The following is a 23567-nucleotide window of genomic DNA, read 5'->3' as shown; positions in this document are numbered from 1 at the left end:
TTAATTATGCATCATGATGTGGCAGACATTTGTTTTAATTAAAGTGTGAAATCAATTGTCACTGTGTAATCTCAGCTCATTAATGAATCTACTTTCAGCCATGCAGATCATTTCCTAATCAATAAAACAATTCAATAAACCAAATAAATATTATCTCTAGGATTTGAAGAGATAAAATAATTGATCATTTTCTGAGTAGTGCCCTAAAGTTGATTCCATCTGTAATAAGCAATATTCCATGAGGTGTGATTATCTGTGCCATCTGACACAATGCCAGTGCTACATAAAAGGCACCATTCAAGTGTTGTTGATACCAATTCCACCTGATTGGTTCCTGTGCCACTACATATATATATATATATATATACACTCACACACACACACATATATAGATATATATATATATATATATATATATATATATATATATATATATATATATATATATATATATATATGTATATATATATATATATATATATATATATATATATATATATATATATATATATATATATATGTATATATATATATATATATATATATATATATATATATTGGGTTGGTGCATAATTATTGTGGCTTTTTTTCAACAAATTTTATTCAACAAAAACAATGACAACATGTAACAAAAGCATCTTTAAATGATTATTGTGAAGCATATTCACCATCTACTTCAATTACTGCTTCCCATTTGCTTGGCAGACGGTCATACCGTCATTTAAAGATGTTTTTGTTCAATATTGTTTTTGTTCAATATTGTTTTTGTTGAATAAAATTTGTTGAAAAAAAAGACACAATAATTATGCACCAACCCAATATGTATGTGTATATGCTTTTGTGTACTCTTATCTGGACATTACATGATGATTATAAATGAGCATCCTCATCATCATCATCATCATACAAGCAAGTTTGTTTGTTTCCAGTGACATCTGGTCGTAGAATATCTGCTGCAGCAAATTCTATTCTGACCCATGCAAGCATGAAAATTATTCAGTCAGAAACAATGACATTCCTACACAAATGCAGAAAGATTTTCATTTTACTCAAATTCCTCCAGTTTCTTGACTATCTTCAGTATTAATTAAAACAAATAAACAATGTTTGGCCAGAAATACAGTAACGAATAGGTTAATGAACCGAGAAAGGACTACAAGGTTTTTTTTAACAACATTAATAGAGAGGAAAAATTAAAAATGCTGATTGAAGCCCAACATATATTTCTTATCTTTATGGTACATTGACATTCCTGATATTTTATTTCCTAATTCTCTTGATAAAGATCAACTGAAATGGTTGGCATGTCTTGCTTGCATTGGTTTCTTTCTATTCTGGCATTTAAATGCAAAATGTTATAATTCTACATATGTATGTGCATGTTTATTTATGTATGTTTGTGTGTGTGTGTATGTATGTACACATGTATACACGTACATACTCACACACACACACATAGACATATATATATATATATAGCACAGGCATATCTGTGTGGTAAGAAACTTGCTTCTCACCCACATGGTTCTGGGTTCAGTCCTACTGCATGGCACCTTGGACAAGTGTCTTCTACCATAGCCTCGGGTTGACCAAAGCCTTGTGAACGGATGTGATAGATGGAAACTGAAAGAAGCCTGTCGTATATATATTTATATGTATATATCCATGTGTGTGTGTCATTGTGTTTGTGTTTGACCTCCCATCACTGCTTGTCAACTGGTGTTAGTGTTTACCTCCCCGTAACTTAGCGGTTCAGCAAAAGAGACTGATAGACTAAGTACTAGGCTACAGAATTACATCCTGGGGTCGATTGTTTGACTAAAATCCTTCAAGGTGGTGCTCCAGCATGGCCATAGTCAAATGACTGAAGCAAGTAAAAGAATAAAGAATCGCCATGATGGACGACTGAACTCAACACGGGTTTCTTTCATTCTCTCTCTATTTATTTCCTTTTATTCCATACAATCAAAGAGTGTAGTGGGTGCTTTCACGTGCCACTGGCTTGGGGACCAGTTAGGCAGTACTGGCAACAGCCACGCTCAAGGGGTGTTTTTTTACGTGCCACCTGCACAGGAGCCAGTCCAGTGGCACTGACAACAATTCCGAGATCGATTCCAAGCAGTGACCTGAATAATAATAATAATAATAACAATAATAATAATAATAATAATAGTAATAATAAAAATAATAACATCAAAAAATACCTTAGGAATGAGAACCCAGGTTCGAAATTTCTCCAAGACACCTGATGAAGGCTGGAGGGTATATCAGCCGAAACGTTGTGTTAACAACGAACCAAATGCGGACAAATATCCGTGAAATGTAAATAAGGTAAATAAGGTAAACGTATTGTTTGTTAAACTTAAAAAACATCTTGTGTTGAGCTTAAAGACATTCTATGTTCAGACATTACATGTTAAACTTAAAATGGTGTCTGATATAATTCTGAAAGATTCAGACATGTCTAATCAAAAAGATTACATTACACCAATATTTTTATCTTGTTTACCATTGCCGTAGGAATCTAGTTGCAACTGGAGAGGATGATGAAGATTTAACGATACGTCAGATATTCACAAGGTCAGTATGAGAAATCTGAATAGAGCTTGCTTCATGCTGGCCATGTAAATAACTCACAGACCATTATCTTTAATCTTGGTAAATCTTTAGTCTTCCATCTTGTAAATGTCCATCTTGGAACCATCTGCTGTTGTTGTTCTTATTGTTGCTGCTTAGTTCCAGATCAGTCCAGATTGAACCAACTTATGATCAAAAGCATCCTCGTAACCAACCTGTTTTTTATGCAGTGTTTTTTTTTTATCAAGATTACATCATCTTGTATGTCCTTCATGTTCTAAGATAGTAAGATATGATTTCAGGGTTGTTTGGCTGCTATTTCTAGCAGAATAAGTAAGCAACTATTCAGAGAATTTAATTGTTATTTCTAGCATGTTGTTTAATAATGTAATCAAATATTTATGCCATGAGGTGCCTTTGGAAGAGTCCATTCCCTGCATGCATTTGACACCTTTGGAGGAATCCATTCCATTGCAATCATTTGGACCAGATTTCTGATCTGAGGATAACTCATAATGAAATCATCATTTCTACCCCTTACACTGCAATTTCACAGTCATTACACTGCCATAACACTGTCATTACATTGTCACTACACTGCTTGGCCACTACTATGCTGCTACTACACTGATAATACACTTCCACTACACTTCCTCTACACTGTCACTGTATTGAAACTACCTGTCAGCTATAGATTATCACAAAACCACCAGTCTTCATAGAGAACAATAATTGGAACCTATTTTATATATATATATATAGATATGTATATATAATGTATGCATGTATGTGCAAACACATTCTACATTGAATGATCATACCACTACAATAAATAGTCATAAATTACTTCTGCCTTGAGTACCTTTTCCTCTTGTTTGTAGCTTCATACATACATGCATGCTCTTGTGTGTATTTGTGCAATTGTGTGTGTGTGTATGTGAACCATAAAAACCAACCCTACTGCCCACCCACCCTACTCTCAGCGTTTGAATCTAAAATACTCAAGTGGTGTACTTGACAGGCCTTGTAACAAGTATGTTTCTTCGTGATATTTTAATTGCCTCAAGTTTACTAAAGTGCAAAAATTTGACAGAAACCATTACAGAACAATGTGTGTGTGGCAGGTGATAGTTATTTATGCGTAAGAGTGTTGTAGTGGAAAAAAGCAGGAAGTGGTTTATGGAAGAAACTATAAAACAACAATGTTAGATGCAGGCTTAGCTTTCTGGTTAAGAAGTTTGCTTTGCACCCATGTGGTTTTGAGTTCAGTTCCATTGCGCAGTATCTCGGGCAAATGTTTTCAACAAGGCCAACAGTATTTGAAGAGATGAGGAAGTCAATTATATCAACTCTAGTGCTTGAGTTGTGCTTATTTTATCGACACTCAAAGGATGAAAGGCTAACTCAACTATGGTCAAATTTGAATTCAGAATGTAAAGCTTAATAACAATAACAAGAGCACTCATAGAGTGCAAGACTCTGCCAAGGCAACACCAACATCCTCTCAACGATTAGTCAGAGATGATTTTTTAAATGAGAATATCTGAAATAAACTCGACTGCTCTCACAAACGAGAATAATGAAAATGAACCTGATCACTCTCAAAAATTAAGTAATAAAAAAACACGAAAAATAATCCAGAATCTTTGTCCAGTACTGGATTGATCCCAACATCTAATCGGTTTGTGCCAGCCACGAGGCCAAACATCCCTGAAAGTCTCAACCAAATTCATCTAGTGGTTCTTGAGATATCTTGTCCACAGACAAGCAAACAAACATGACTGAAACAATACCTCCACCTTAGCAAAGGCGGAGGTAGTAACAAAATTATTGTTTGTTTTTTATAAAGCTGTTGTCTCTGAGTAATCTGTTCTTTAAGCAATTTTATTTTTATACACAAACCACTTAAATGAATTTTGTATATTCATTTAATGATACTCTTATCACTATTTTAACAAATACAGTAAACTTTTATGACCTCACTGATGAGATCATTATAAGAGCTGAAACTTATCTAGCCCTTTAGCACTCACAGGTTACTCTGTCAAATGTAGAAGACACTTGCCCATGGTGCCACATAGCAGCACTGAACCGAAAGCCATGCATTTCAGAAGCAAACTCCTTAACCAATAAGCCATGCCCTCTCTTGAACCAGTAAAAGAACAAACGATTAATTAAACAAGACATTTAAGAAATTAATTAAATAAGACATTGAAGAAATTCCTATGAAACCGACTTACCAGCGTCTTTGTACCTTGACTCATTGCATTGGTAGAATTCTTTGATGGGTTCCATGGTTTCGCTCAAAAAATTCCCCATGAAATTTCTAGCATCTTCTTCACAATCTATCATTGTCACACAATGTTGAAATTCAGACATAAGTCTAAAAGAAAAAAAACAAAAAACAAATAAAAAATACATATATCATCATCGTCATCATCATCGTCGTCGTCGTCGCCGTTGTCGTCATCATCATCATTTTTCCTTATATGATCTTCTGTGCTGGTATGAGCAGGACGTAATTGTTTTGAGGCAGTGTTGGGGGCTCTTCATAATACCAGCCCTTTCATTTGCCTCTTCTGTTATGAAGGGATATCATGTAAGTCTTTTAAAAACTGGGAGACACATCATCACCACCACCACCACCATCACCATTGTTTTAATATCAAATTTGCCATGCTTGCATGGGTCAGACAGGATTTTGTTGAGGCAGGTTTTATACAGTTGGGTTCCGTTCTTCTTCTTCTTGCCATCCCTCTCCTGTCTCCAATCAATATTTCCCACGGCCAGACATGTTTCCCATGGAAGATTGGAACTGAGAGCAACGTCATAACACCACTTATTTGACAGTGATGCTTGTCTACAGTCATCACAAGATGTCAACCAGGACACACACACACACACACACACACACACACACACTTACACACACCTTTTGGAACTTCATTCACAGAATATAAGCTTAATATAGCCATGCTTTAGTTTATAAACTGAGATTAGAAGGTACATGGAAATAATTGTGCTTATATGAAAATCAAGCTAATTACTATTTACTGAACTACACATCACATTTCATGCAATAAATTAGCATTTTTTTAATGAATTAAAAGTCATTTACATTTTACTTGCCATAATTACTATTCATATTTTTAGCCTAGATAAGCTTTGTCTATAATGTCTACTTAGATGTCTAGACAATAATACATGGATCTACGAGTTCTTTGTTTTATTTATGATATTTAAATATAATATGTTGAAGCATGTTCCTCTTGAAGAACTATGTGGAATGTGGAATTTTTTTAATTTGGATAAATGATATTTTAATTTGAATTTCTAACAATGGATTATGGAATATTTTAACTTGTTATTTTGCAAAAGAGATTTACCCGCAGATATAACGCATAGCGTCTCCCTTATGTCTGTCATAATAATATTCCATCTTGCTTTGCATCAGTTCTTTGCAAAGCCTGTAAGTGACGTTGGCACTGTGGCTGCTCCAGCATTCATGGTGGTTGGTCAGATCTGAATAATTTTTTAAAAAAAGTTATAAAAGAAAAAAAAAAAAATTTGTTACAGAATATTATTTAAACTGGTTATACCCAGCCAAAATATTCTACCTGTTTTATGTTGAACCTAGCCAGATCCAGCCTCTTACACCTACCCTACAATGTTAATCTAAACATAAACAATTACATCCTTGAAATTTCAAAGCTACAAGATAATACATGATTGAATTTTAAAAATGAGAATAAATAAACATCACTTTTGACAAAGTAATCTAAATGTTAAAGAGTTAAAAAAAAAAAAAATCAAAGAATTTCTCTTCAGTTTTCAAAATTATCTTATTTCTAGTATATCTTTGTCAGTGACCAACTCATAGTTTGAGCACCAAAAACTTTGATCATTATTTACATTATTTAGAAGAAGAAGGGGGAAATATATTTTTTTTAAATCTGAAAAATAAGGAAGAAAGTAATAAAAGAAATGTTGTTTACCTTCCATGATTTCTGGTTTGCAAAGGTGAGTGAATGAATGTATGAGAGTCTCGAATGGATATTGGAAAGTATCTTTGCATGAGGCTATCTCTCTGTTTATACAAGGAAACATCTTTTGCTGCATTGTTCTGCAAATTAAAAAAACAAAAACAGAAAAAAAAAGAAATTCTGCATTAAGCTGTGTTGTGACATCATCACCATCATCACTATCACCAAAATCATATTCATCATTATCATCATCACTATCACCAAAATCATCATCACTATCACCAAAATCATATTCATCATTATCATCACCCATCGCCACCCCATTATCATTACTGTTACTGCTACTTCTTGTTTTAAAGTGATTTAAATTTAAAAATCTTCCTCCAAAATTTCATGTTAATTTAGCTTCCAAAGAGTAGCTTGAGAATGACTAAGTTATTTGATTAAATTCTTTATTATTTTCAAAACTGATTGCAACAAGGCAGAGTGGATGGACAAACACAGACACACACACACACATATACAATGGGCTTCTTTCAGTTTTCATCTACCAAATCCACTCACAAGGCTGTGATCGGCCCGAGGCTACAGTAGAAGACACTTGCCCAGGGTGCCATGGACCCGGAACCGTGTGGTTGGTAAGCAAGCTACTTACCACACAGCCACTCTTGTGCCTAATAGTAAATATTTTTTTGTTATTATTTTTGTTCTTCACAATCAGAGACAACTTACCCACACATATTCCTCAATGTGTCATAGTCAGAGAATATCTTGAATTCATTGTCTTTGAAAGAGCCAAACCAGTTCTGGAACGGCTGGATGCAAGTAATTGCTTTGCGGTGGTCACAATAGGCTGTTTCACTTTTAGCAACTGCCTCAGCTTCCGGTGAAGGCTCTGAGAAACACAAAACAAAGATATCTTGTCTTCAGATGAAAGTCTTTTTAAAGTTTATGAAAAAAGGGTGAAATCGACAAATATAATTTGGATCCAGTACATGCAAATGAGGCAGAATTAAATCAAAATAGACATCTATGTATCATATCTAATGTATACATATTGCTGGTATGCCGGCTACTGCGATATTTGTCCTGAAATAACATCTCATATGGATGTGCTGTGTTTAGCACATGTATTTGGGATGTTATTTCAGGACAAATAGGGCAGTAACTTGCCTACCAAAATTGTATGTACATTAAATATGATAAATAGATGATCATTATAGTTTGGCTGACATACTGATGCTTCTTTACTGCTTATTGGAGTTGTTGCTGAGAAGGCATACGTGCAGAGCAGTGGATGGTCACAGTTTGTGGAAGATATTCCAGTCCTTTCTGAGTGGTAAGGTTCAGGGTTCTCTGGCATATTCTGGGACATTATTTGTTTGTTTCTGTTATATAAAATTTTATTTCTGTCTTCGTTGTCGTCTTTGTCTTCGTCGTCGTCATCTCCATCACCATCATCACCATTTAATGCCCATCTTCCATGCTGGCATAAGTTGGATTGTTTGATGAGATTTGATGATCCAGAGGATTGCATTGAATTCCAATGTCTCTACTTTGGTATGGTCCCCATGGCTTAATGCCCTTCCAAATGCCAACCGCTTTTCAGCATATTATCAGGTGCCTTTTCATATGGCGCTGGCACTAATAAGGTCACCAAGTAACTTACGAGACAAGACCCCTTGAGTGTGATGGGGGAGAGGGGGGTAATATTGAGATAAATGTCCTTGTGCTGGGCATTAAGAAAATAAAATGTGATTGAGGGATACGAAGAGGTGTCTTGCTGTAGAAGAGGTACATGGCTATCCCAGATGGAAAGGGAAAAAAGATGGTGGTGATGGGGTATCAGGGTGAAAAAGTGGAAGGTTGAAAACATTTGTGTTTTCATCCTTCCACCTTTTTCATCTACTTTCTTCTCACCTTTTCATGTATTTTCTCTTGTTCTTTCATCCTGTTTTAGCTTGTTATGCCATGTGGGCAGAGCCTGAGAATTGCATGATGGCACCAGATGTGTTATTAAATGCTGTCTGAGCTGTTTTCATCTCCTGAAACTATTAGTAGCTTGTAAAAATATATATACTGTGTTTATTAAATAATATTTATCGCTCACCAGAAAGAGTATTTTGCTGATCTTACCATCACGGAACAGTACACTATATATATATATATATATATATATATGTGTGTGTGTGTGTGTATGTATGTATATATATATATATATATATATTGTATGAATTAATTTGCAGTGTAATATATGAATCTATAGAATCATGTGGCTGTCACAGAAAGCTCCTCTGACAGACCTGGTTAACAGACCACAGAGTGATCCAGTACAGAGGAGCATAATGTAGAGTTCTATGCTGCTGAAATCCAGGAGATCCAATCGATGAAAATATTTCATGAGGAAAATATAACCATTTGTCAAATAACTATGATATTCTAGTGATCTGTTGAGCTAGCTTCCTTCATCTGCTCTGATTTATAAATTTTCAGTTGTATTCAATAATGTGTAGCATCCATAGTAGTGCAGACATATGAAATAATTTATTATACACTGAAATTATTGCTACACAATGGAAGCTGTGGAACAGCTGTAATCCTAAGGATGACAAGTGGTTAAATAAATATAGTCAGCTCTCATATCTGCTGATTTTTTATGGTTTGTATGTGTGTGTGTGTCTCTGCATGTATGTGTCTGTGTCTGTGCACACACGTGTGTGTGTGTGGTGTGTATGTGTGTGTGTCTGTGTAGCTGTGTGCATGTACATGTATGCGTATTTTTATCACCTTATCTTGACATCATGTAACAGATATAAGATTAGTGTCATTGTCATACATGTGGTGTTACTTGTGACCTGTTTTCTGTGAAATCAGGTCTGACCATGACAAAATATTACCTTGCACTGAAACAAAGATTGGCATCTGGCAAATTAACAAATCTACCTCAATGAGACTATGAGTTGTCTGCAATGTTTTGAGTGGCATGAGCACTTCAAAAGCGGAAGAGCATCCCTGGAAGGTGATGAGTGATCTGGAAGACTTGCTACAAGTGTCACCCCTGGAAATGTGGAGAAAATTCATCAGTTTGTGCATGAATATCATCAGAGAACAATCAATGATGTTTTGAAGCATTTGAGGGAGAACATTTAGCAAAAGCATCCGGATCTGTGGAGCACAAAGAACTGGATTCTTCATGACGACTACCTACCCTGTCACCAAGCTATGTCACCATTTATGTGTTTTTCACCAAAAACAACATGGTATTGCTTCTCCACCTGCCCTAATCACCAGATTTACCACCTGTGGATTTCCATCTCTTCCCCCAGAGGAAAACACAGCTCAAAGGTCGCTGTTTTAATACCATTATCAATCCAAAGCAGAAGGTCCTCTAGTTGCTTAGACCAAACAACTTCCAGGTCAGATTCCAAAAGTCACAGGAAGGCCGAGACTGGTGTTTTGCTGTGTAAGGTGACTACTTCGAAGGAGATGATGTTAAAACTTAGGTAAAAAAGTTGTGTTTTTTTATAAAACGCAACTAGTCCAGGAGAACCATTTAAAACCACTTTGTAATTTGAGAAAAGTACAAAAATTAAAATAAATGCAAGAAAATAATTACATTTGCATAAAATGGGGGATTCGAATTTGTGGAGTCCCACCAGGCTATGAGAGTCGGATGCTGTAGAGAATGAGTCAAATTTCTGACAAACCAAGACCACAGAGGGTTTTTTTTTCTGGTTTTTTTTTTTTTGTTGTTGTCACATGCAGAAGCATTGTTCATTCATTGACATGTGTCATGATAAGGTTGAAAAGTCATAACACACAGATAACATTGAAAATAGATTATCAGTAAAAAACAAAATGTAGTACACATACACACACACTTATTGGAGCCTTAGTCAAATCGTCCAAAACCAGAAAGGAGAAAGCTGATTCGAAGACTACAGATCCAATCCATCACTGGAACTGTAAAAGTCTGTAAAACTTTCCAGAAGTTTATCATTTAAATATATATGAGCATGTCTAGATATGCAACTATATGCATGAGAATACATACATAAAACATACAAAACTGCACATACATACATGCATATATACATACACACATACATACATACATACATACATACATTCATACATATATATACATACGTACGTACGTACATACATATATACATACATTCATACATATATATACATACATGCATACATACATATATATAAATACATACACATATACATGTTATATCTGTTATATGTATGCATATATGTGCACGAATGAATGTATGAATATATACATATATAATTATATAAGAAGAAGACTCGTCAAGGCAAGTAAAATTATAGTCATGGTAGATATTGGTATCACTTGAAACGGTCGTACTGCATTACTACTTGATATCCTGTTGCTTATTTTGATTATATATATATATATATATATATATATATATATATGTATGTATGTATGTATATTTATATATGTATGTATGTTTTTATGTACCGGTATGGTGATGCGAAGAGGAAAAATAGAACTCAAAATATGAGTATATGTATATTTTTATTAATATTTAGCAGAAGCAACAGAGTGACTCAGGGTCTGAGAGTTTCGTGATATACATATATATATATGTGCATATATATACATATATATGCTTCACAAGAATATGAAATTATTCTTCATTTTTTTTTTTTTGAAATGGTGGATCTTGAAGCAGTAACACTATGAATAATAGTGCATAAATATTGGGTTAAAAACCCCTTTTTGATAATAAAAAATTCGTAGGCTGCTTATGGGACTCAAACTTACATCTCTTGTAAACATGACAAGCATACTCCCATTGTACCAAAGCAATCCTTTGAATTTTTCTATCCATTTTAGAAACTTTATTCTTACCAGCGAGAACTGTACGGTGTTGACATCATAAGAATTTATAAATTTTGAGAGAATATGTCTTCAGAAGATGTAGGTTTGTGTCTAAAATTAGAGTTTTTATGATTGGAATTACACACTTATGTACCTGCAGATTCAGCTGACATATCACAGTTCATAAAAAGACGTCCAAATTGATAGATCATGTTGTTAAGATTATACATAAAATTATCTGATTCCTGGTTGCAGACTTTCTTCATTTCATGAGAGCAGTCTCTCATCTTTGACATTCCGCTGTAAATAAAGGTAAAAGAAAACAAAAATGAAACTTTGGAATTATAAATTGTTAAATGAATTAATTTTTTTTTTTTTCTTTACTTGTTTCAGTCACCGGACAGCAGCCATTGCTTGACCTTAAAGGGTCAAGTCAAACAAATTGACGACCCCCAGTATTTATTTTTCAAAGTGTAGTACTTATTTTATGAATCACTTTTGTCAAACTGCTAAGTTATGTTGATGTAAACAAACCAACATTGAGTATCAAGAGGTGAAGGGAGTATATACAAACACACACACACACACAATAACATATAGAACATAGGTACTATTCAATGTTTTATATACCATACACACATTTCAACAAATTACTGTCATAATTACACAACAGTTTTTGAATCGTTATATAATGTTGCATTTCACCTCATCAGTGTTTTGCAACAAATGCCATGATTGTGTGTTGTATTTTACAGCACCTTTATTTGATATATATATATACATGACAGGCTTCCATATAGTTTCTGTCTATCAAATTCACCCACAAGGCATTGTTGAGCCTACGGCTACAGTAGAAGACACTTTCACAAGGTACCATGCAGTGGAACTGAACCTGAGCCCACTTGGTTGCAAAGAGAGCTTCTCAAGCACACAGCCATGTCTGCATCTAATGATAATAGTAACTAAAGAACAGAATGTATAAGAAACACTTACCTGCAAATGTCTGTGCGATATCTTACATCATAGTTATAAAACGCCCAGTAATCTGGTTTACGTTCATTGGAATTATAGTAATTGTAACCGTAGTTACGACCATCATAATCATAGTTTTGGTCATAGAACCTGTTCCGATCATAATAGTTGTTCCGATAGTAGTTATTATAGAATGGTGTATTCCTGTTATTCCCCCAGTCCTTGTCTTGTTCATAACTGCCATGGATGTCAGGTTTTAGTTTCTCCGCTTCAGGCTGGGGTTGTTTCTTGCCAGGTTCTTCTCGAGTTTCTCGGTTCAGTCGCTCGAAGTTCTGATTATAGTAGTCATTGCTGAAAAGGTCTGATCTTTGTGAGTGACTATTCTGCCAGCCATCATGGTTGTATTTCTTGTTGTAATAGTTATCGTCATTGCCATAGTAACTGTTGTCATACCAACGTCTGTTGCCATCGTAGTTGTTACGGCGATTGTTATCGTAATAGTTGTGTCTGTTATGCCTGTCATATTTGTTCGCCCAGTAGTCACGGTTGCGGTTGTGATCATAGTTGCGATTTTGGTCAAAGCCATTTCCAAAGTTACGCAGCCACTCGTTCATGTTGACATCATCATCATCATCATTGTTGCTTTCATTTTTAATACCATCCTTTTTGGCCGCAGAAGTGGCAGTTTCCGTTTTAGTAGGAGCAGTTGCATCAGCTTGGAGTCCATCTGCGCCAGTCTCAGAGAAAGGCGCATCAGGTTGCAATGCTTGGTCAGACTGATAGCCTTGACCTTGGTCATGAACTTGACCATCACCTTGCCTGTTAGGATCGTCCTTAAAATATCCCTGCCAATTGTAAGAGTTTGGATAGTTATAAAAGAAGTCACGATTGAAATATTCATACTCATGTTCAAAGAAATTTCTGTGATTCAGATCTGAAGTTGTGTAGCAGTGCCTTATTTTCTCTTGGACATTGTTCTTGTCTGATTTGAAGCATTTCTGGAATTTCTGGTAATCTACAAGTTTGGTGAGGAGAGTAGAATAGAAAAAAAGAAAAAGAAAACAGACAGAACAAACGCAGCAAACAAAAGGAAGAAAACAAACCAGACAATAGAAAAATGGATGAGAAAACACAGGACTGAATAGCAAAACTGGGAATGAGAAACTGAATCAGGTTTAACCCTTTCGTGACCAACCTGCCTGAGAACTTCCTTGGTTTTATGATGCAAATTTCATGCTTTAAAGTGATGTAAATTTAAACATTTCATAAAAGTTTCTTGTTAATTTATGTTCCAAATATCAATTTAAAAATGGCAATTTTGCTTTATTAAATTCTTAATTATTTTCAAAATTAATTGAAACAAAGGCAGGGTTTTGCTAACAATTCTGCCAGCTTGCTAACAATTCTGCCAGTTTACTAACAATTCTGTCAGCTCATTAACAATTCTGCCAGTTTACTAACAATTCTGCCAGCTTACTAACAATTCTGCCAGCTTGCTAACAATTCTGTCAGCTTGCTAACAATTCTGCCAGCTTGCTAACAATTCTGCCAGCTTTATTATACAATAAATATTGATATACAAGATTTTTGTTTATTTAATTATGTAAACAATAATCAAAATCAAGTTTAGCAAATGAAATTCTTCCTCTGAATCTGTACCTGTACGCTTTTTTTTTTTTTTTTTTGGGTGAGGAAAATTCTTTGTTTCCTCTCTTTTGGTTCCTACCACTTCATATGTTGCAATGAGTCTGTTTTGTACACATCCACAAGTTGTTGACTCGGTACTGTGAGAAGGGGAAATTGGCAAGTCAACAACATGTGGATGTGTGCACCACACACAAAAACTCCAAAGTATCAGGAAGGAAACAGGTGTTGAAGACAATAATTGTAAAAAAAAAAAATATATATAAACATGGTTATCAAAAAAAACATCATGATTCAATATTATTATATTCAATTATTTATCAGAACTGTTGATGGAATGATGGATTGATTAATGAATTGGATCATTAAACTCCATTTTATATCTTGTTGTTAATTTACACTTTTTTTGTTTTGTTTTTTTTTTGTTTTGTTACAGAGTATTCCACACCAATCAACAAGAGTCTCATTCTTACCTGATTACAGATCTTGCAACAGACATGCATAATTGTTAAAGATGAGAAAACTACAGGAATTAAAAAACATAACAGTAAGCTACTATAAAAACACATAGAATTTGTGTGTGTGTGTGTGTGTGTGTGTAGTAACCTTTTATTGTTTATCTTCTGTCTTCTTTTACTTGTTTCAGTCATTGGACTGTGGCCATGCTGGAGCACTGCTTTGAAAGACTTTAGCCAAATGAATCAACCCCTGTACCCAATTTTCAAAACCCTTGTGCTTATTTTACTGGTCACTTTTACTAAACTTCAAAGCTATGAAGATGTCAACAAACCAACACCAAATGTCAAATGGCAGTGGTGGATGGAAACACAAATGCACATATGCACATGTATATATATATATATATATATATATATATATATATATATATATATATATATATATATATTATATACACACACCATGGGCATCTTTCAGTTTCCATCTACCAAATTCATTCACTAGGCTTCGGTCAACCCAGGGATATAGTAGACAACACTTGTGCCACATAACAGGACTGAACCCAGAACCACGTGGTTGGGAAGCAAATATCTCATCACATGGTCACACTTGCACCAATAAAGTCCCTGGATAATTTATATTCATTGATTGAGGGTTTGTGTATATATCTTCATTATTTATATCACCTTGATGAGTAAGCTTCCCAATTGTGCTTCAAGGTCTCCAGAATCATTCATCTGTAACAGTTGATTGGCAAAAAAGAAAATTCTTGGCTTTGCTGTCTGTTGTTTAAATTCATTTTGTTTTCTGGCCTGAAGTTACATTTTTGTGTCTGAGACCTTTGGGATCAAAATGTCAATTGGTTAAAATAAATGTCATTTGCTTTATGGAAGAAAGAACAAGAGAGAGAGAGAGAGAGGTAGGGAAGCGGATGTAAGGGAAAGGGAGAGGAAGAAAGAGAGAAAGAAAGAGAGAGAGAAACTGACTGGGAAAAATTCTTTACATTGTTAAAACTTCTCTTATAAAATTTCATATTGTCAGTATTTCCTACTCATTCTTTCTCAAAATGAAAACTTACTAAGACAATCACATCTTGTCAGGAAGCTATGGTAAATACTTAGATTTCATAAACATACATAGTTTTGGATAGAATTCTTCAAATAAAAGTTGAAAGGAGAGGAATTAATGGGACACAGCATCGTTAAAAAAAGACTTTACTGTCTCTCATTAATTTCTCTCCTTTCAACTTTTCTCTGAAGAGGGACTCTGTCTGAAACGTCGGATTTTCCATTCTTCACTGCAGGTTGATTGGACTCTTTGTATCATTTTTAATTTATAATATTCGTCTTGCTGATGCAGACCACGTGTGTGTGTGTGTGGATGCACATATCATCAAAGTTATTAGACAGCAAGTATGGATTAGTTAGATAAGACTGAAAAAAGCAAATCTTGAGATCTTGCTCATTGGCATAAATACCTTTCCATCCATTGTAGCAGAAGTAATGAAAGCTTGTGTTCAGCTGTTTCAAAGCACTCTGTCTTGTTGTCTGACCACAAGAATCTTCAATTTTGTCCATACAATATACAATATCAGTCTGCAAGACCCTACATTAAGACATTGCAAAAATATTCTTTTAATGCTTTGAATGGTAGTTTTAATTTTGAAATTATTAGTTTGTCAAGAAAGTTCTTGCTGTTTTTAACCCTTAAATTCAGATGTACATATCTCGGCTCAAGCAAAACTTTATTACTTGAAATAAACACTATCAGAATCAACACACCTTTGCCAATGCGAAACAAGTTTATTTATGCCAGTAGCATCAAAATCCTGCATTCTGGTGGCAATGAAGTCATTGAAGGCGTGTTTGGCATCGTCTTGGTTTTTGAAGCATTTCTCACGCAGGAAGTTATCGAGATACTTGAAAAAGTGGTAGTCGGTAGGCGAGAGGTTTGATGAGTATGGCGAATGAGGCTAAGTTATGGGGAACGTAAGCACACCAACATTGGTTGTCAAGCAATGGTAGGGACAAACACACACACATGCACGATGGGTTTCTTTCAGTTTCTGTCTACCAAATCCACTCACAAGGTTTGGTTGGTTTGGGGCTATAGTAGAAGACACTTGCCCAAGTTGCCATGCAGTGGGACTGAACCAAGGACCATGTGGTTGGTAAGCAAGCTTCTTACCACACAGCCACTCCATATATATAAATATATATTTATATATATATATTCTTCTCTACTCTAGACACAAAGCCCAAGATTTTGGCGGAGGATGCCAATTGATTAGGTCAACCCCCAGTACACAACAGGTACTTAATTTATTGACCCCAAAAAGATGAAAGGCAAAGTCATAATATTGGTTTCAAATTTTGGCACAAGGCCAGAAATTATTGGGTGAGTCAATTACATCAACTCCAGTACCCAACTGGTATTTATTTTATCAACCCCTGAAGAATGATATGTAAAGTCGACCCTGGTGGAATTTGAACTCAGAACGTAAAGACAGATGAAATTCTGCCAAGCGTTTCAACCGGCACGCTAACAATTCTGCTAGCTCACCACCATGTTTATTAACCCGGATATTAAAACAAATATATATTTTTTTTTTCTCAAAAATTATTACAATTATTTCAATTTATTGTTTTTTGTTGTTTGTTTTCATTTGATTTGATTTTTTTTTTGCGTATATGATTAAAGAATTAATTGAAAAGATTAAAAGATGAAAAACTTACTCGCACATATTATCAAAATCTTGTTTGTTGAATTGCAGGTGAGAAGTTCGTCTGAGACGATGGTACTGCTGTTTCATAGTCTGGTAAGCTGGATAGAAACACCTCATCATTGACTGTGTGATACAGGTCCCCATGGTGGTAGTGGACTGCTCCATACTATGGCCACAGACTGCAAGAAAGCAATATATATACATGATGCATGTGTATAATGTATAATGTATGCAAATGAATTAATGTTTACAAAAATGAAAATGTTTCTAAGGTCGCTAAATGTAAGAAAGAGAAATATGCATATATAATTATACTTGCAAACATAAATGCATAAATATATACATATATACATATGTATGTACATACATATATAAATACATACATATGTACATACAAATATACATACATACATATATACATGTGTGTGTGTGTGGCTGTGTATTTATACATATATATCAACATTGTCATCATTATCATCGTTTAATGTCCACCCTCCATGTTGGCATGGGTGGGACAGTTTGACCGGAGCTGTCCCCTTTTATTAGACATGCCATTCAAAAGTCTTGTGGGTCACATTTTGCCTATGACTGATATAGAGGTTCATTCATTTGCCCATTGTTGTTGTTTTGTTGTTGTAATTTTGGTTCTTGTTGGCACCAACAGCCTTAAAAGGCTACACTGCTTTGCATCATAATGGCCTTTCTTATTGATTCTCGGTGTGAACTGATATAAACTGTATGGACCTATTTTTGACTCATTGTTCTTTACTTGTTATTTCAACAAATAATAACAGAATTCTTTGTTGTTTCTACAAATGAAGAACACAGAACTCTGTAATCATTCCTGACAATTACTTCTCAACCAATTTGCTTCTCCAATGTCCATTTTTACTTCTTAGTTTTAATGGGGGGTTTTTTCGGTTCTTTGTTTTTTTTTTGTTTCGTTTTCTGAATTCAAACTTGGCAGATGTTTCGTTAATGGCTAAATTGAGACATAATTAAGTATTTATCTAGTGTACTTTGTTGTTTTGTAGACAATCAGTCTTCAAGAACTATTATCACCTCTTCAAATACTGTTCTACAAAATAAAATATCTTGTGTTAACATTTGTCTATACATATATATACATAAGTGTACTTATAAATACCTGTGCCTATGTATGTAGGTGTGTATGTGCATGTGTGTGTATGCATGTGTGTATATACATGAGTGTATGCATGTGCATGTGTATATATATATATATATATATATATATATATATGCAATATAAGAATGTATAAGTGGATGAAGATATCCTTATATATATATATGCACACATATGTAGAAATGTGTGAGTAGATGTGGATATGTGTGTATGTATGTATGATTAAATATATGCCTATATATGTGTGTGTGTGTGTGTGTATGTATGTATGTATATATATATATATGTATGTATGTATGTATATATATATATATATATATATATATATATGTGTGTGTGTGTGTATATATGTATATATATATATGTGTGTGAGTATATATATATATATATATATATCTTTTAGCTTTCATATTTTACCTGTTAAAGTTATTGGAAGAAAGAATGAAAGAAAGAAAGCAATGAAGTAAGAAAGATAGAAAAAAAGAAGGAAAGAAAAAGGTTCAAAGTAAGAAAAAATAAGTGAAAGAAAGGAGGAATAAAGAAGTGAAGACCTTTTTCATTCAATTTAATCCCAACAAACTACTATGCAGGTGGGGGAGTGGGGGGTAGTTGTTTGTATCTGTTGTCTGTGCAGGGCTGTAGAAGACATTACACATTAAAAAAAAAAAAGACAAAAAAAGAAACAAAGATTTTAAACAGGTGATTAATGATTGTTTTGTTATATTGTAAAAGGTAAGTTGGTGCAGTTCATTGTCTGTAGGTGAAGAAATAAGAACAAAAATACAACAAAAAATAAACCAAAAGAAACAAGAAATGAGAAAGATTACTCTCTAATTTCCTTCTTCCAGGTATAATTGAGACGAAGCTACAGATATATATATATATATATACATACATGCATATATACACACACACACACACATGTATATATATATATATATATATATATATATGAATACACACACACACATGTATATATATATATATATATATATATATATATATGAATACACACACACACATATATCTGTATAAACTAAAAGCCATGAGTGACTGTTTGATTAGTGTGAAAGGTGGAGGTGGTGGTGGTGGTGTGGTGGTGAGAGATGAGTCGTTATCTGGAGGAGATAAATAAGTAAATAAATAAATGACAATTCTCAAAGATTATCAAAATAAGCTGAGTGGTAATAACAATAATAATAATAATAATAATAACCCTTTCTACTATAGGCACAAGGCCTGGATTTTTGTGGGGAGTGGGGGAACAATTGATCTCATCGACCCTAGTATTTAACTGGTACTTAATTTATCGAACTTGAAAGGATGAAAGATAAAGTCGACCTCAGCGGAATTTGAACTCAGCACATAGTGACTTGTGAAATACCGCTAAGCATTTCGTCCAGCTCACTAACAATTCTGCCAGTTTGCCATCTTAATAATAATAATAGTTATAATAATAATAATAATAATAATAATAATAATAATAATAATAATAATAATAATAACACAACAACACTAATAATTTTAGGGTAGACATTGAGTTGATTGCACCAACTCCAGAGCTCACCTTGTACTTATTGACCAGAACAAGATGAAAGGTAAAGTTGCCGTTGGTGGAATTTGAACTCAGAACGTAAAGACAGATAAAGTGCCACTAAAATATGAACCAGTTTGAGAGGAAGAATCACAGTTTGGTCCCTTGTCCCAGATTAGAATGAGATGATTTGGTGCAGATGACTGGACATTCAGATGGTTTTGGTGGCAGTACTTTTTGGCACTGGAGGCAAATACACACACACACACATATGCGCATGCAGAAATATACACATACAGAGAGAGACAGAGACTGTGACATTGAACACAACACAAACATTTGTCTCTCCTCATAATCATAGAGAAATTTGCTGATACATATAAGCACATTAACACAGAGCAAGAGGGAGAGAGAGAGAGAGATACTAGGAGAGAAAGAGATAGAGTGAAGGAGAAAACGATCACTATCATCATCATCATCATTGTTTAATGTTTGCTTTGGGTTGAACAGTTTGACAGGAGTTGGCCAGACAGGAGACTGCAGCAGACTTCTGTGTCTTGTCTTGGCTTGGATTTTACAGCTGGATGCCCTTCCTAACACCAACCACCCAACAGAGATGGACATTACAATTTATTAATTATTAAGTGTAAATGACAGACATAAAGCATTTTCCCTTTCCTCATACACATAAAGGGAAATCTGCTCACACACATAAACAGAGAGAGAGAGAGAGAGAGAAAACGAGAGAAACATTAAAATGTCTGATGTCAAATAAGTCAGCATCGAACAGCAATGCCAAATAAGCCGTGCCAAAATGGCTGTGTCGAAGCATTTCATATCCAGGACAGAGTTCTCATCTGTCCTATTTCGCACTTCTGCTTTTCAACAGAATTTAAGATAACTAGGTCTTGCATTCTGATCAGTAAAGTTGTTCAATTTAAACCTATTTCATAATTTCTATAATAAACTCACACACCTTTCAGATAACAATACGTAACATCTCAATGTGTGAGGTTATCTAAAGTTATTAAGTGCTTGGAGGAGGATGACTGATAGCGACCCTGTCGACTGGTTCAGTCATTTGGCCGTGTATCACGGTTGAAAATAGCCTAATAACGTCATATCTATATTTATGCTGATAAATGATAATCACGTACAGTGTTGCTTATTTCATGAGTACATCTAAGAACCAGCATGTCTGTCTGGTTAAGAAGTTCACCTCCCAAGTATATGGCTTGGAGTTCAATCCCACTGCATGGCTCCCATTTTGGACAATGTGTCTTCTGTTATAGCTGCAGTTGATCAAAGCCTCGTGAGTAAATTTAGTAGAAGGAAACTGAAAGAAGCCTCTCATAAACGTGTGTGTGTGTGTGTGTGTGTACACTGTGGCACCTCAGTTTTCAAACACCTCTCATAATAAAGAAATCAGTTTACGAACAATTTTTTTAACATGAAACATTTCGGGTGATGAACAGTGTCTCGAGTAATGGACATGCAAGCTGGCAACAAGAGTCGATGATGAACTGGGGGTATTAACAGGGGAGCATTAGTTAATGTCTGGCTTTTTTGCTCAGTGCACATCCATGTTTGAATTCATTGTGCATTTTCTTGAATTTCCCCCATGTGAAAAATAGTTTCAGTTTATGAGCATTTTGGATAGCAGACAGCCTTCAGGAAAGAATAAAATTCATAAACCATGGTTCCACTGTGTCGTGCGGGTGACACGTAAAAGCACCCACTACACTCTCTGAGTGGTTGGCGTTAGGAAGGGCATCCAGCTGTAGAAACTCTGCCAAATTAGATTGGAGCCTGGTGTTGCCATCCGGTTTCACCAGTCCTCAGTCAAATCGTCCAACCCATGCTAGCATGGAAAGCGGACGTTAAACGATGATGATGATGATGATATATATATATATAAATTCGCCATGATAGATCGCTAGCCACTAAACCTTTTTCTATTTTCTCTTGTTGTTTACACACCTATCTTCGTCTTTTGTTTTTTTGTAAATTCTCACTATATATATATATATATATATATATATATATATATATATATATATAAGTTTTCCACCTTAATAATTAGATGTTCATGGAAAAATTATCAGAAAAGCCATTTCTATTTATTTTTTCAACTAAATAATACTGTACCAAGGACTTTCTAGTTCAATTTCTTATTCTACTATATATATATATATATATATATATATATATATATATATATATATATATATATATATATATTATGTATATATATATCAAAATCGAAATCAAAATCAAAATCAAATCAAATCACAGTCAAATGAAAATTGTAGTTGTGATCACCGTGCCAGTGGCATGTAAAAAGCACCATCTGAATGTGGCCGATGCCCGTGCCACCTCAAATGGATTCCATGCCAGTGGCACGTAAAAAAGCATCCACTACACTCATGGAGTGGTCGGCATTAGGAAGGGCATCCAGCTGTAGAAACACTGCCAGATCGGACTGGAGCCTGGTGCAGCCTTCTGGATTCCCAGACCCCAGTTGAACCGTCCTACCCATGGGTAGGACGGTCGATAAATAAATACCAGTTGCAGGTTGATAAATAAGTACCAGTCCCTTTGTCTGTCCTTGTTTGTCCCCTCTATGTTTAGCCCCCTGTGGGCAATAAAGAAATAAATAAATACTAGGTGAATACTGAGGTTGACGTAATCAAAAAGCCCCCTCCCCACAATTGCCTTGTGGCAATTATAGAAAGAAAATATTGTGATCTCATATTTTCGTTAGGAGCCCTGTTGTTTGCCATTATTTTTGTTCTGTGAGAATAATGTTATCATGAATGATTTTGTCATCACTGGATTTAAAATTTTTGTTCTTATCTCAAAGTTTCTTTCAGCAATCAGTAAATGTTTCTAGTTTTTTTATTTTTTTGACAAGTCTGCTATATCTGGAAGTTAATATCCGGTGTGTCTTTTGCTATCAGTAAAGCTTACATTCCTAATCTTCTCAGTTATAAAATATTTTATTTGTGAAATTTAATGACATGTTGCAATAGTTCTTTGCTGTAAATGTATGCTTAGATGTTTAGAAAGTGTTATATTTGTGTGTCTGCATGTGTATGCATGTATGTATGTGTATACATGTAGGCACATGCATAGCTGTGTAGTTAAGATTCTTGCTTTTCAACTCCATGTTTTCAGGATCAATCCCACTGCACCATACCTTCAACAAACTAATGTCTACTACTACAACCCCAAGCCAGCAAAAGTCTTGTGAGCGAATTTGGTGAATGGAAACTGATAGAAGCCCATCACATGTGTGCACATGTGTTGATGATTGTTTTTATCTTCTTTACTTACTCATTGTAAAAAGAAACTGTCATTATTTTACAAACGAAGTTTTGCATTTGCAATCTTTCCTGAAAATGTGTCTGGCCATGGAACAACTTGTGTTTGAAGGACCAGAGGAAAATTTCGCTAGATTGGAAACAAGTCAGGGTTGACTACGATTATGACACTAGCTTTATAGGTCCCTGGGTACTGGACCCTATAGTATCTATTTATTAACAGCAAGCCATGGCATACATAGATCAGAGTTGTGCCCTAAACTCTTGGATAAGGCCCTTGGATAACAGTCCAGTGTGCCCATGCCTTAAGGCATCCTTGTTGTTGGTGAGAGGAAGAGCACCCAG

The 23567-nt window shown here is 34.7% G+C and overlaps 1 protein-coding gene and 1 long non-coding RNA gene across 2 annotated transcripts in view; one reads left to right on the top strand and one right to left on the bottom strand.

The window, feature by feature from the left end:
- Positions 1-17408, top strand: part of LOC149132537 (uncharacterized) — a 25641-nt gene extending 8233 nt beyond the window's left edge. The window contains exons 2-4 of the long non-coding RNA XR_016244474.1: positions 2521-2580; positions 14474-14584; positions 17270-17408. This is a non-coding gene — a long non-coding RNA (uncharacterized LOC149132537). The remainder of the gene's footprint in view (positions 1-2520; positions 2581-14473; positions 14585-17269) is intronic.
- Positions 1-23567, bottom strand: part of LOC106878165 (uncharacterized) — a 25069-nt gene that overhangs the window by 1075 nt on the left and 427 nt on the right. The window contains exons 2-9 of the mRNA XM_089363884.1: positions 17232-17400; positions 15974-16101; positions 12415-13408; positions 11576-11721; positions 7293-7455; positions 6573-6700; positions 5964-6099; positions 4818-4960 (exon numbers count right to left, since the gene is read on the bottom strand). Of these exons, the coding sequence (XP_089220010.1) occupies positions 4818-4960; positions 5964-6099; positions 6573-6700; positions 7293-7455; positions 11576-11721; positions 12415-13408; positions 15974-16101; positions 17232-17400 (2007 nt within the window). The remainder of the gene's footprint in view (positions 1-4817; positions 4961-5963; positions 6100-6572; positions 6701-7292; positions 7456-11575; positions 11722-12414; positions 13409-15973; positions 16102-17231; positions 17401-23567) is intronic.

The sequence above is a fragment of the Octopus bimaculoides genome, chromosome 15, assembly GCF_046866305.1.
Source record: "Octopus bimaculoides isolate indiv1 chromosome 15, ASM4686630v1, whole genome shotgun sequence".
NCBI classification, from domain to species: Eukaryota; Metazoa; Mollusca; class Cephalopoda; order Octopoda; family Octopodidae; genus Octopus; species Octopus bimaculoides.
The sequence above is the reverse complement of the archived record's forward strand: the minus strand, read 5'-3'. Positions and strand labels throughout refer to the sequence as shown.